The 15479-nt window shown below is 44.8% G+C and overlaps 1 protein-coding gene across 2 annotated transcripts in view; it reads left to right on the forward strand.

Moving 5' to 3' along the window:
• Positions 1 to 15479, forward strand: part of LOC109867384 (A disintegrin and metalloproteinase with thrombospondin motifs 20) — a 150022-nt gene that overhangs the window by 74250 nt on the left and 60293 nt on the right. For both annotated transcript variants that reach the window (XM_020456530.2, XM_031801625.1), the window contains 5 exons: positions 10438 to 10583; positions 11242 to 11423; positions 12390 to 12526; positions 12898 to 13015; positions 14593 to 14688. In XM_020456530.2, coding sequence (XP_020312119.1) covers positions 10438 to 10583; positions 11242 to 11423; positions 12390 to 12526; positions 12898 to 13015; positions 14593 to 14688 — 679 coding nt within the window. The remainder of the gene's footprint in view (positions 1 to 10437; positions 10584 to 11241; positions 11424 to 12389; positions 12527 to 12897; positions 13016 to 14592; positions 14689 to 15479) is intronic.

Genomic DNA, 15479 nt, shown 5'->3' on the forward strand with positions numbered 1-15479 from the left:
AGCCCATCACTTGTCTATAAATACCGCCACCATCCTCCTCCTCCTCCTCCTCCTCGCGTCTTCTTCAAAAGGGCCCTGCCTGTGTGTGTAGCTCTGGGGCCAACCAGCGCGTTCAATCAGGGCATGTCAGCCCAAAGGCAGGCCCTCACTTTGTAGAGAACAGCCTTCCGTCCCTCACTGCCTCTCTTCTCACCACGCAGGGCAGGCAGCCTCACAGTAGCTTGGTGGGTGGCGAGAAGAATGCAGCCCTGACTTGAATGAAGCAAATGTGCTGTTGTTGTTGCCCACCAGTTATTAAGCACCTTTCCCAGTGTTTAGGCCTGAGTGTGTGACTGAAAGAAAACTCTGTTGAAGTTTTTTTTTGTGGGTTTTGTTCTGCTTGTTGCGGCAGATGGAAATTTCAATTGTGTTTAATTTCAAGACCGTCAATTCTTTCGAGTTCTACATTTTAGTTGAACTATAACGCTTCCGGACTTCTTTTCGAAAGGTTGTTTTGAACGACTTGTGTCAAAGAGCCAGAGAGGAAATCCTAGTTGTATTATTCCAATCAGAACATTCCTCATAGCTGCAAGCTGCTCTCCTCTCATTTCAGCCAATTAGAGAGCAATAGTGAGGTCTTGAAAAGCAGAGCCAGGCTCAGGCAGAATAGAATGTGTTGGCTGAGGTCGGGGAGTGTTGGCTCGGCCCCCTGGCAGCCAAACACGCTAGTGTCGTACGACGCTGCCTCTGAGCTCAGGCTCTGGAATCTCTGACTCGTATCAATATCACTCTCTGCTAATCTCTGGGATTTTTTCCACTTCCCATCATCACAGACCTATTGCTTTGGCTGAACAAGTGGATTGTTGTTTTGCTAGCTCTCTCCATCATGTCATTTCTATGTATAATATTGTACGGTAGGGATGGAAGCTTTATGGCGACAGAGGATGGATTTAATTTTGATTGGATAACAGGAGGTTGCTACATGACTGAGACAAATTAGGATATACTATGTCCTTCTTCACAATGGATGCTTTTTTAAGCTGTATACAACATATATTTTCTTCCTATCTAACTTTCCGATTTGAATCCACATATACAGACAATTTAATACCTGAACATGAACATTATGAGGCAAATAACTATGGAATAGTCCAGAGATATGTACCTGAAGAGGAAGAGGTAGCCTAATTTGACCCTAAGTTGAAGATACCCAGGTTAGGACAACCTAATAATTCATTGGGGAAGCTTTTGAAAATGAACAGATTCATGGGACCAGCGCCGATGCTAACTAGCATCGCTAGTCCCATTTCTTAGAATTCTTCCGCATTTATACAGTAAGTTATGGGATATTAGAATCCTCTTGTCTTAACCTTTGTTATCTTCAGCCTAGGTTTGAGTCTGTCTATGTGAAATGAGAGAGGAACAAACACCAAAGGTAAAAGTATCGGTACATGTGAATGGAACAGCTTATGGGCAAAAGCACTCATTCACACGAATGATAACCTTCCACTGCTGCGTAGAGAGGATGGAGTGAGGGGTTGAGGGGGTGGTTCTCAGCTTGTTGTTGCATCATCCCTCTAAGCCCAAATCTCACCTCTTAGAGTACAAGGAAGAGAGGAGATACTGTTTCCCATGATGGTTCACATCTCTCCACAACGTTATTTTTTGTTGTTAAACAATATGCGTACCCCGAACATAAGACCACTATTGGAAATACCAAACACAGCGCCACTGTTCGCCACACGATCGTTGTTATTGTTTTTGTTTTGTTGACGAAGCAGCACTGCAAAAACAAATATCGGACCTAGATTTTTTTGTATTGTATTGAAATAATGAAGTTAAAATGATTAATTAATTAATTAATTACAGCCTCATTCTAAAATTGATTTAAAAAAAAAAATTATCCTCCGCAATCTACACACAATAACCCATAATGACAAAGTGAAAACAGTTTTTTAGAAATGTAAGCAAATTTATTAAAATGAATAACAGAAATACCTTATTTACATAAGCAAGATTCTCTGGTCTATTGAAACCAATATTGAATTCTTTGGCCTGAATGTCAAGTGTCACGTCTGGAGGAAACCTGGCACAATTCCTACGGTGAAGCATGGTGGTGGCAGCATCATGTGGTTGGGATGTTTTTCTGCAGGTAGGGACTGGGAGACTAGTCAGGATTGAGGCAAAGATGAACGGAGCAATGTACAGAGAGAGCCTTGATGAAAACCTGCTCCAGAGCGCTCAGGACCTCAGACTGGGGTAAAGGTTCATCTTCCAACAGGACAAAGACCCTGAGCACACAGCCAAGTCAACGCAGGAGTGGCTTCGGGACAAGTCTCTGAATGTCCTTGAGTGACCGAGCCAGAGCCCGGACTTGAACCCGATTGATTGACCATCTCTGGAGAGACCTGAAAACAGCTGTGCAGTGATGCTCCCCATCCAACCTGACAGAGCTTGAGAGGATCTGCAGAGGAGAATTGGAGAAACTCCCCAAATACAGGTGGGCCAGGCTTGTAGCATCATACCCAAAAAGACTCGATGCTGTAATCGCTGTCAAAGGTGCTTCACAAAGTACTGAGTAAATTTGAATACTGAATACTTATGTAAATGTGATATTTCAGTTTTTATTTTTAATAATTTTGAAACAATTTCTAAAAACCTGTTTTTGCTTTGTCATAATGGGGTTTTGGGTATAGGGGTAAAAAAAAAATGGGTAAAAAACAATTTAATAAATTTTAGAATTAGGGTGGTCTGAATACTTTCCGAAGGGCACTGTAAAAATCCCCTTTCCCATTTCTCACCTTGCACCTCTACAAGTCTGTTGAAGCAGTAGTATGGAGATATTCAGCATCACTCAGCCTTATGATGGAGATATTGGAGATCTGTACCATGCTAGCCTTGGGAAGTAGGGGTGCTGGGGGTGTTGCCTATTGTTTGATTGGTGTTTACTTTCCTAAAACAATAACTGTCCACCTCACAGTTCAGCTGTCAAAGATTAGCCTAATTTGACCCTAGGTTGAAGATACCCAGTTTAGGACAACCTAATAATTCATTGGGGAAGCTTTTGAAAATGAACAGATTCATGGGACCAGCGCCGATGCTAACTAGCATCTACGCATGCAATCAGGCCATTGCATGCGTAGATCCTTTCCTATAGGCTTATTTGTCCACTGTATGATATTCATCTAGAAAAAATGTCTATGAAGGAAGCTTAGAGAGAGAGTGAGATATGCCGGCGACATGCTATGACACCAACATGCATTTCTTTATCCTTGTCAGATTGGCTAATGTGTTTGCTATACAGATGTAGGGGTACAGAAAAAGGCTGCTATTATTATTTTCTTTCATGCTAATACGTTATTTTACGATCAGAACATTTTTTATAAAGATAAGGATTGTATTTTTTTTTACCAGAGTAACGTCCTACCTGAATTGACGTCCTACCTGAATAGCGAGTTTCACAGTAGCCTGCATTTGGTCGTTTGTGTGGTATTAAAAAATATTATATAAATGACGTAGAATTGCATGAAATGCATTTATAAAAGGCAAAAAAATATCCCCTTGTGTGGAAATCCTAAAATCGGGTCTGCTCAACTGTATGCCACTACGCTAATTCGATTATACGTAAATGCATGCGATGCCTTATTATAAATGGGATTTTCATCTAACGCCCCCCAGCACCCCATACTCAAAACATCTTCCCATGGCTATGCATGCTAGCTAACTGTGCTGCTGATTGAACACCTTCATGGAGGTCTGGTGGTGGTCTCTATCGTGTTATATCTGAAAGTGGGCAGCACACTACCCAGTCTGTTTTGGGTCTGAGGAGTAGAGCGATGGGGTAGCTAGCTAGATGGATGTGGTACTGATCTGTTCAGACCGTCAGGGACAGAAGCATACAAATCATGTCCTGCTGCGGCTGGCCAGTCTGTCTGTCTGAACTCCAACCCGGGGCTGTGAGAACCAGAACATGAAAGGTGATGCCTTTTGGAAATGGCTGTGTTAAAATTAAAGACTGGGAGGTTTTTAAATCAATCCCTCTGCCCTCTCATTCCTGTGATGATGTATGGCTTGGGGAGAAATGATGTACTCTCGAGCAACTTCCTCGCAATTACAGGGCGCAACCTCTAACCAGCCAGCTGAACTTAGAGGAGAGCAGATGCTGAGACTTGGTTTGCTGTTAGCTAAGCATTTTCCCTCCTCAACAACATGAAGCCTCACTAAACGTTGTTATTAAGCAACAACGTGTGTGTGTGTGCGCGTGCGTGTGTGTGTGTGTACGTGCGTGCATGTGTGCGTGTGAAAATTCTTAATTTGAAACAAAGGCTAGCAACAGCTGGGCAAGTTTCTCTCACAAGGACTTCAAATGTCTCACTGCATTCCCAATTGAGGACACATTTTGACAATCTGTCGAGGAAACTGTGGTCCAGAGCCCTAAAGGGTTATGCCAGCTTTACCGAGGTCTTTTCACCTCAGCGTTTTCCAAGGCTGTATTTGTGCATCCCTGAGACGTGCTAATTACAATCAATGGGGCCCCAGATGCTTCAGAGCCTATATAGCACACTCACACGCACTCATACACACCTCTCTCACACACACAGACACACACTCACATACACACACTTTTCAAGCTAAACAAAACGGTTGTAAACATGAAGCACCAGAGGGGAGTGGAATGCCTTAAAGGCTTACATGGGCTTTGGTCCTATCTGACAGCCCCTTGTGTTTGACAGTTGCTCAGGTCTTACTACCCAGCAGCACTGTGGTGGTCCTCCCCTATCCCATACAACCATACTGTCCTTTTTTTTTTACATGATTTTTTAAAAAACATTCAAAATGTCCAGGGGTGCCCCTCATTGGCTGGGCCAGGGTGGGGGGTGCTCTCTACCCGGCCATGGACCTCCAGCACCACTCTGAAGGCATTAAGAGCCATCCCGAAATTTGCACCTGGTAACCCGTTCAATCACCAGGTGCACGGTTGAACATAGTGCAATGAGAAGGGGGCTGGAGGGGGGGGGGGGGTTACACTTTTTAGGTCTTGGCTGACAATCCTCATTCTGGGGGGGGGAGGGGGGGCATGCTGAGACGATGGTGAGAGACACTCAGTAAGCTGAGTTTAGGTAAGGTTAGTGTCAGTAAGCCTCCACCATGCTCTGCCTGGCTCTCTGGTGTTGTGTTATATTAGGAGGATTCTTCATTGGTTCAATCAACTCTATTGGGAGGGCTTCAGATGTTTCTCATACCACTTCCTATGATGTTTTACATTTCCTGAGTGAGCGGAGATCTATAGTGTTCAGTGTTTTCTCAACCCAAAGAAAGGCCTGCCTCGCCTTAGTACTGTGTGGAACACATTTCTGCGTCTACTCGTGTGTGAGTGGTTTGTTTTTAGCACATTCCACTTTGTGTCTTTAGAACAAATCTAATATAGCTGTCGAATTCATTTGGCTAATGTCATTACAAAATTGGCCAGCATGTGGAATGTTGAGGGTGAGCTGAGGAGTGGGGGGGATAAGAAAGGCCAGATCATTACTCAAAACTTGTCTGAATTATGGAAATGTTTGTGGTTTTGTTTAGTTCATCCCCCCGGGCTTTTTAAACACCTGCCTGTCATCATGTATATTCCTTATACTCCATCATTGCTCTTTAGAGTGTATTACACCATAGCCCTCGTCGGAGTGGCCGTGCCAGATTCGGGATGTGTGTGTGTCTGCGGTATGGAAGGGAGATCCACAGGTGTTCACCCCAGGTCATGGCACAGCTTAGAGCACATTCATTCTCAGGCATACACAGGGACACCTCAACCTCACTGTTCCCCTGACGAGGACCCCTTGTGATTGACATTCTCTCTGATTTAATAGAGTCATTATGAACATCTATGCAGGGTCTCATACTGTCAAACAACATCTGTTCCATAGGGGAGCGGGTGAGCAGTTTGAACAATAAGTCAAATGTAATTTGCTCAGTAGTAAAAGTATACAGTTGAGGCAAATTGGAGATTTAGCCGTAGGAGCTTTCCTTCCTGGCCTTCTGCATGACAAATGAACGTGCAGATGGGACTGTATCTATACATGTTACATACCATCGAAGACAGTTTGTGTACATTCAAAGCAGCACAGCAGCCTCCTTGGTGAGTGTGCCCAATGGGCTGTGGTCTGGTCACATGGTTTCTGTCTGAATGGGGAGAAAGGCAAACCGCTCCTGATGTCAAGCCAGTAATGAGCTCTGTTACCCTGTTATCACAACTCTAGAGTTTCTCTTATCGCCACCACGCCACCACTCCCCGTGTCTGTGTGCCCAGACAACGGGCTGCCTGCCTGCCTGCCGCAGTGCACCCAGACAGACGCCGTCTTGTCCCACATTCTTTCTCTGAAAAGGTCCCTCCTGCTATCTTCTCTACGGAGAGAGAGATTTGGTTACACATACAGAACTAAATAGGCTGCCATGTTTGGTTTATGAAAGCACTGTTAGGTCTACCTCTTCTTGGCAGGGGTTGGTTGGTAGGTTTCCCGATACCCAGCTTAAATGCAGGATTTCATCAGTTCATACCACACTATCTTCATGCACAGTGTGCTTATGTAAAAATTTAAAAAAGTTATGAATCAATGTGAATGGGTAGTATATGTAAGGCCATACTGTGATAAATCCGTTGACTGTTTCCTCCTCTCCTATGTTTTTTTATGAAACAGCCCTTCCTCACTCCATATGTCCATACCCTTACGGGAAAAACCACATGATTTCACGTGAAGTTTCAACATTTTGCACGTGACATTTTATTTGACATGTGAAAATTGGATATAAACCCACCCACTTTGCTAAAGCACAGCCCCCACACCACTAGAGGGATATCTTCAACCACCAACTTACCATCCTGAGACAAGGCCGAGTATAGCACACAAAGATCTCTGCCACGGCACAACCCAAGGGGAGGCGCCAACCCAGACAGGAAGATCACATCAGTGACTCAACCCACTCAAGTGACGCACCCCTCCTAGGGACGGCCTGAAAGAGCACCAGTAAGCCAGTGACTCAGCCCCTGTAATAGGGTTAGAGGCAGAGAATCCCAGTGGAAAGAGGGGAACCGGCCAGGCAGAGACAGCAAGGGCGGTTCGTTGCTCCAGAGCCTTTCCGTTCACCTTCACACTCCTGGGCCAGACTACACTCAATCATATGACCCACTGAAGAGAGTCTTCAGTAAAGACTTAAAGGTTGAGACCGAGTTTGCGTCTCTCACATGGGTAGGCAGACCATTCCATAAAAATGGAGCTCTATAGGAGAAAGCCCTGCCTCCAGCTGTTTGCTTAGAAATTCTAGGGACAATTAGAAGGCCTGCGTCTTGTGAGCGTAGCATACGTGTAGGTATGTACGGCAGGACCAAATCAGAGAGATAGGTAGGAGCAAGCCCATGTAATGCTTTGTAGGTTAGCAGTAAAACCTTGAAATCAGCCCTTGCCTTGACAGGAAGCCAGTGTAGGTAGGGTGGCTAGCACTGGAGTAATATGATCAAATTTTTCTAGCAGCCGTATTTAGCACTAACTGAAGTGTATTTAGTGCTTTATCCGGGAAGCCGGAAAGTAGAGCATTGCAGTAGTCTAACCTAGAAGTAACAAAAGCATGGATGAATTTTTCTGCATCATTTTTGGACAGAAAGTTTCTGATTTTTGCAATGTTACGTAGATGGAAAAAAGCTGTCCTTGAAACAGTCTTGATTATGTTCGTCAAAAGAGAGATCAGGGTCCAGAGTAGCGCCGAGTTTTATTTGAGACGACTATACAACCATTAAGATTAATTGTCAGATTCAACAAGATCTCTTTGTTTCTTGGGACCTAGAACAAGCATCTCTGTAAGTGAATAAGTGAATTAAATGAATGATGAGAGAAGAGTCAGATGAACTGATAACTAAAATAGCAGTTCGGTTGGCACTCACACTAAGTGCAGAAATGTATTGAAGGTAATCCATGTGCTACAGACTTTGTGTTGCAGCAGAAAGATCAGCATACCCCAAAATCAAGAAGCTGTGAGTTTAAATCCCAGGTGGGATGATATAGACAAGTCAGTACTGTCATCATGCCAAATGTAAGCATATTGTCATTGATGAAAGTTGTTTACACTATTTTAGCTGAACAGCGTACCACTTTCATTCCCTTACAAATAACACATGTGAAATTGCATTGTCACGTGAAATAGCTGCTTTCACCTGTTGAGCCGAAATGTCCACGTTATAACAAAAGAAACACATGTTCACAATATGAAACATGAAATATGAAACAATATGTTCACATGTATTAAGTTTAGAGTTCACATGTTAACACCATCTTCTCACGTGAGGAGAATAATGTTTTCACCTCACGTGAATTACAGATTCACATTCAATTTCACATGTGAAAAATGTTCACATGTGAAAATCTAAATTTGCACTTTCACATGTGAAAATCTAACTCTCACATGTGGAATTGCATTTTCAAATGTGGAAAACGTCACGTGAAAATCGAATTAGAACTTGAGATCATGTTTTCACGTGTAGTTTCATGGTGTCATGTTGCTTTTACATGTTGTCACATGTTATCACATCAACTTGACATATGATCACATGTAAAATGAATGTGGTTTTTCTGTAAGGGTAGGGTGACTTTCAATTTCCAGCACTGCTGATGAAATGGCAGGCTCATTATGCATCCCAAATGGCACCCTATTCCCTACATAGTGCCCTACTGTTGACCAGATACCTATGGAACTATTTAGGGAACAGGGTGCCATTTGGGATGCCCCCTTACATAGTTTGGAGGAATATCTGGCTGTCCACACAAGAGGGGGGCATGTGACACGAGCAGAGAAGGAATTCAACAGGAGAGGACCTGGCTTAGCTCATTGAGAAGAAACAGCCAAACGCATTTGAAGATTTTATTGGCTGCCCCCTCGGTCAATCCATGATGTAATAAAGGCTGACAACATGGAAGTGTTGCAGTGTGCAGCTCTGCAGAGTGCTGTTGGCTCTGGTTCCACTCACTGGCACTGCCCTCATCCCCTCCTCTCCCCTCATCCCTCCCCACACAGCAGGCTAGGCGCTGAACCGGAGCCGACAGGCCCTATCCCCACAGCTGCATGGGGAACTTGGAAACATTCCTCTTGGGTAAATGATAGTAGGTTTAGCATCCCCCTTAGTTTCTTTAAGGGTATAGTTTTACATCTGAACAGAGGATTAAGGAAGGGGAGGAGGGACAACACTCCCAGCTGTGATCGCTGCCTGCGCTAAATGTGGTTCTGCACCAACCAGAGCTGAGTTGACATTCTTGCACTGTGGTGTGTTGGTTGGGATTTGGATAAGTGATGATGTCACACTCTCTAAGATGATCCCCTGTGTGTGTTTGTGGTCGCAAGTTTCAAATTCAAGCTTCAAGTTTATTTTTCCATATGTCCATCACGAATGCATTGGAATACATTGGACATCTTACCTAACACTTATACACTACGTGACCAAAAGTATGTGGACACCTGTTCGTCGAACATTTAATTCCAAAAACATGGGCATTAATATGGAGTTGGTCCCTCCTTTGCTGCTATAACATCCTCCACTCTTCTGGGAAGGCTTTCCACTAGATGTTGGAACATTGCTTCCATTCCGCCACGAGCATTAGTGAGGTCGGACACTGATGTTGGGCGGTTAGGCCTGGCTTGCAGTCGGCGTTCCAATTCATCCCAAAGGTGTTCTTTTGGGTTGAGGTCAGGGCTTTGTGCAGGCCAATCAAGTTCTTCCCTACCGCTCTCGACAAACTATTTCTGTATGGACCTCGCTTTGTGCACGGGGGAATTGTCATGCTGAAACAGGAAAGCGCCTTCCCCAAACTGTTGCCACAAAGTTGGAATCACAGAATCATCTAGAATGTCATTGTATGCTGTAGCGTGAAGATTTCCCTTCACTGGAACTAAGGGACCTAGCCTGAACCAATAAAAACAGCCCCAGACCATTATTCCTCCTCCAACAAACGTTTTTAATAGGTGCTATGGATTGGGGCAGTTAGTGTTCTCCTGGCATCCACCAAACCCAGATTCGTCCGTCGGCCTACCAGATGGTGAAGCATGATTCATCACTCCAGAGAACGCTTTTCCACTGCTCCAGAGTAAAATGGCGGTGATCTTTACACCTCTACAGCCGACGCTTGGAATTGCGCATGGTGATCTTAGGCTTGTGTGCGGCTACTCGGCCATGGAAACAAATTTCAGCACTCAGTGGTCTCGTTCTGTGAGCTTGTATGGCCTACCACTTTGCGGCTGAGCCGTTGTTGCTCCTAGACGTTTCCACTTCACAATAACAGCACTTACAGTTGACCGGGGCAGCTCTAGAAGGGCAGTGACGATTTCATACACCTGTCTGCAACGGGTGGGGCTGAAATAGCCAAATCCAATAATTTGAAGGGGTGTCCACATACTTTTGTGTATATAGTGTACTCTTTCTCTGTGCAGCACTGCAGACATGGGAAGTGTGTGAACAAGGAGTTGGACTTGCGGCCGGTCCATGGGGAGTGGGGCCCCTGGGGACCCTACAGTGTCTGCTCCAGGACCTGTGGAGGAGGCACCAGGAGCACCTCCAGAGACTGCAACAACCCTGAGTAAGACTCTTATTCCTACTAGTGCAACACACCAGGAGACTGCAACAACCCGGAGTTGGAGTCTTAGAGTAACCAGTCCAAACACAACAGCAGACTCCTTCAAGCCTGAGTAAGATTGAGTCTTAGTCTAACTAAGCCAAACTAAGTCAAAACACACCAGGAGTAGCCAGTCAAACAATAATAACACACCTTGAGTAAGGGCTCTGCTTAGTCAAAACAATACTACACCTGAGTAAAAGCCACAAAAAAAAAGCCTGAGTTGCGTACTTGGCAAAACACATGTCAATCAAAGAGTCATGGTTGGAGCTAGGAACTACTATGACCCCTCTATGGAAAGCTGAGACTCTCACAAACACGTACATGTAATCATGTAATTTTGCTCTATACCGCTCACAAGCCACACAATACTAGTTAGAAGGTGAGGCGTTGGGGGAAATCCCAGGACATTGTCACAAATGCCAAACTCAAGACAGTTGTCACTGACAAGTTGGTCACTCTTTCCCATTTAACAACTAAAGCCTTGCACAAAGTAAATCACCTCACACACTGGAAATCTGCAATGGATTCACCAAAGTCTACTGAGAATGAGTAAATGTCCAAACTGTAAATGAAAGCAAAGTCATATTTTTCAAGTTCTATTGTCGTAATGTTTCTTCAGGCCCAGGAACAGAGGAAGGTTCTGTGTGGGTCGAAGGATGAAGTTCCGGTCGTGCAACACCGAGCCGTGTCCCAGAGGACAAAGAGACTTCCGCGAGGAGCAGTGCTCTCAGTTCGACGGCAAGCACTTCAACATCAACGGTCTACCTCCCACCGTCCGCTGGATGCCCAAGTACAGCGGTAGTGAGTACCCTCTATTTTAAAGCGTCTTTGGGTCCTTGAAAATCACTGCTGCATATAAAACTCCATGTATTATTTGTGCTAGGGCACACTGCACTAGCAGTTCAACCATGAGAACACCTTGGCATCTGTTATAGTTTGTAATGGAGGCACTACATTATATGGTACCATTATACTATACTACCCCTATAGACACTTCTTGATGGCCCCTCACAGATCTCAAAGAACCAGACAGAACCGGATTTAAGTACACCGTCAGAAAGTCCACCATGCCTAATTGAGGGCTAAAAGGGATTATTAGTCAATATTTTTCAGGATGACATAAGTAAAACATGTCTCTGGTGCTTCTGTCTCCATACCCACAATGCCCATTTTGTCCTGGTAAATAGACTAACTCTACTGTTTGCTTTTGACTCCGTAGAGGCAGATTCTGTCAGTGTGTTCTTTCCCTCAACGCTTAGCATAGTCTGGATAGGAACAGACGGGTGAATGTAATCAACACTATAGAAACATTCAATACTACCACATGATGCTCCTGGATAGCTTCCCTCTTCTATACCTCATGCGTTGTTATAATTATTGTGATGGCTGGCTCTGCTGGACAAGATGCCGTTTGTCAAAGGATACAGGGCTTCGGCGCAGTGTTGATGATTTCGAAGAAGTAACCTCAAGCTGTCACAATACAATGTTAAACAAGCAAACTGACCGAGTCCAAATTGCTGTCAAGCAGAGTGGAATATTTCCAAATAACTGATAGAAATGTTGGTATTTCAGCAAAGCTAACTGCTGACCCTGGCAAAAATGTAAATAGCGGTATTATTGTAGATAATACATTTAAAAAATGGTTGACTTGCTAACAGTAGGCTTATACTGTAAGATACTGTTGTTTTTATGTGTTTCACTATAATATGTCACATAGAAGAAAAAACAAACTATGGAGTATTCTTTCTATCTTTCCTTCCTCTGTAGTTCTAATGAAGGATCGGTGCAAGCTCTTCTGTCGGGTTACCGGGACAATGGCCTACTATCAGCTGAAGGACCGCGTCATCGATGGCACACCATGTGGCCCAGACACCTACGACATCTGCGTTCAAGGCCTCTGTCGGGTAGCTGTACTCCCTTACGTTAACACTGTGTATCAAGCACAGCGACACACTTATATGTCTATATCAGCATATCGCTTATAATGTTGTGACATGTTGCTGATGCTGACCTTCTGTATCAGAGTGCACACACACACACACACACACACACACACACCATTTTTGCCTCCTCAAAGAGAAAGCTGTAGTTTTGTGGATTGTCGGGTTGAGGGTAACATCTATTTTTAGTGCAGGTTTGTGACTACCGATGACAGAGATAGCCCTTGGTGTGACCCCATGTCTGATTGGTGTGTGTCTGTGTGACCCTCTGTCTGATTGGTGCGTCTCTGTGTGACCGCCTGTCTGATTGGTTTGTCTCTGTGGCGTTTCCACAGCAAGCAGGCTGTGACCATGTGTTGAACTCCAAGGCGAAGAACGACAAGTGTGGAGTGTGTGGAGGGGACAACTCCTCCTGCAAAACCCTCGCTGGGACCTTCAACGACGCCGAGTATGGTAAGCCTGGCTGCCTTTCTTCTGTTTCCCTGTATTCCAAAATACTTAAGAAGGTATTGCACACTGTTCACAATAACAATTGTCGATGAACAGGTGAATTACAATACGCTTGTAAACTATTTGACACTTGAATACTGCACAAATGACCACAGAATTATGACATAACTTTTGGTATGATATCTCATCCCAGGCCAATCGCTAATTACATCCAATCACCTTCAAGTCTGAGCTGCAAAATAACAAAATAGAAATGACCATAGGTGTGGCTCCGGTCAAGTTTACTCAATATTAGTTTTGTTCTTCGGTTCTCTTTGTCTCCCATCTGTCCGTTCCTCCGCTTGTGTCTGTACCGAAGAGTCCTGGGCCAAGCATGTGTAACCACACCCTCTCTCTCCCTCCTCCCTCTCTCCAGCCAGGCTCAGCTATCCCAGGGTGCACAGGGGTGTCTTTCCTTTAGGACTGTGTTTACATTCTGCGGTCGCCCTGCGGTTACATTCGATTGTATGTGTGGTCAATGGTTGTTTCGGGGGCTTCGAGGGCCTGTCGAGGTGCTGTGGCTTTCTCTAAGGGGGACCTGGTCTGCGGTTTACTCAGTTCACCTACTCCTTGTACCTATGTGCTTAAGCTGTCTTCACCAGTTAGAGCGGGAATTTAACATGCTACTTAAATCCTAACAGCACAGAAGAGACATTTATGTTGCTGTTTGATTTTAGCACTGAAGTGAATGGGTTTGAATTGACTTGTCATGAACCTTCTTCAGCAATTGCTGTTTATCAACTGCTTTAAATCGTTTATTTTGGTTTTGGTTGATGCTGTAAGACTTTTTTCTTGTGGTACCAGAGTAAACTGTGTGTTTGAGTGTTGTGATTGGCCAGTCGGCTGGTCGGTGTGACGAGAGATAACCTTTAGTAGTGCTAGCCCTGAGTGGCCCATGCCGTTCTCTCTCTTCTCCATTTCTCCCCCTCTCTCACCCGGCTCTCTCTTCCAACCCCTCTCCTCTCCCCTCACTCCAATATGTCTTCAAACTCCATCCTCCTAGTTCTCTCCCCTCTTTCCACCTCTCTCTTTGTCCCTTTCAACTCTATCTCCTGTTCTTTTCCTACTCTCTTCCTCCCTCTTCCCGTTCACCTCTTCCCGTTCACCTCTTTTCTCTCCTCTCCTCTCTCTCCTCTTCTCTCTACCCATGTCGGCCTGTCATGGAACACAGACCCAGGGAAATTACAGGGCAATCGCCGGACCGGGCCGGGGAGTAATTACATATTATTTCACGGGTGGGCCTCTGTGAGTGAAATTAACCTTCTACAAGGTTATTTGAGAGCTCCTCTTATTTTTCCAAGTGTGACATTTTAATCCCAGAGGTAAGAGCTCGCCTTCCCTTCCCATGGAAGATCACAGATTCGGAATCCTACAGCATAGTGAAGCCATTAAATCAAGGTGTGACTGTTCTGTTCAGTACTGGGAGTACTGGGACTGTTGTGGTTGCCCTTAGCTTTCTCACCATAAACTACATCGCTCTCTGTCTTTCTCTCTCTCTTTTTGTTCTCTCTTTCTCTTTCGTTCTCTCTCTCTCCATCCAGGTTACAACACAGTAGTTCGGATCCCTGCAGGAGCCACCAACATTGATATCAAACAGGTCAGCTACTCTGGGAAGCCGGAGGATGACAACTACCTCGGTGAGTGTGTGTGTGTGTGTGTATGTATGTGTATGTGTGTGTGATCACTGTTCTGGATGTCACCTCAGTCCCCTGTGCTTATGTGTGATGGTGTCACTAGTTAGCCACTGTGCCTCACACCAGGCCAACTGACTCACAGCCAGTTTATGACAAATCATTTCTAACAGTAGAGGCTTATAGCGATTTTTATTTTTGCCCCTTTAAATGGTGTGCACCATACAATAGGTCAATGTGATTCTCCCCCTCCTCTATCAAAGGGCAGCCATTGGTCAGAACATGGTTACCCACCAGCGACCTCAGCTGTAGGTACAAGGTAAGGAAGGGGGTGAGGAAGTATGGACTAATGCCAAACCGCTGGTCATTTATACCAGTCAGAATCAAATCAAATCAAATCAAATTTATTTATATAGCCCTTCGTACATCAGCTGATATCTCAAAGTAATGTACAGAAACCCAGCCTAAAACCCCAAACAGCAAGCAATGCAGGTGTAGAAGCACGGTGGCTAGGAAAAACTCCCTAGAAAGGCCAATACCTAGGAAGAAACCTAGAGAGGAACCAGGCTATGTGGGGTGGCCAGTCCTCTTCTGGCTGTGCCGGGTGGAGATTATAACAGAACATGGCTAAGATGTTCAAATGTTCATAAATGACCAGCATGGTCGAATAATAATAAGGCAGAACAGTTGAAACTGGAGCAGCAGCACAGTCAGGTGGAAGTTGAAACTGGAGCAGCAGCATGGCCAGGTGGACTGGGGACAGCAAGGAGTCATCATGTCAGGTAGTCCTGGGGCAT

This window comes from Oncorhynchus kisutch, linkage group LG22 (assembly GCF_002021735.2).
Source record: "Oncorhynchus kisutch isolate 150728-3 linkage group LG22, Okis_V2, whole genome shotgun sequence".
NCBI lineage: Eukaryota > Metazoa > Chordata > Actinopteri > Salmoniformes > Salmonidae > Oncorhynchus > Oncorhynchus kisutch.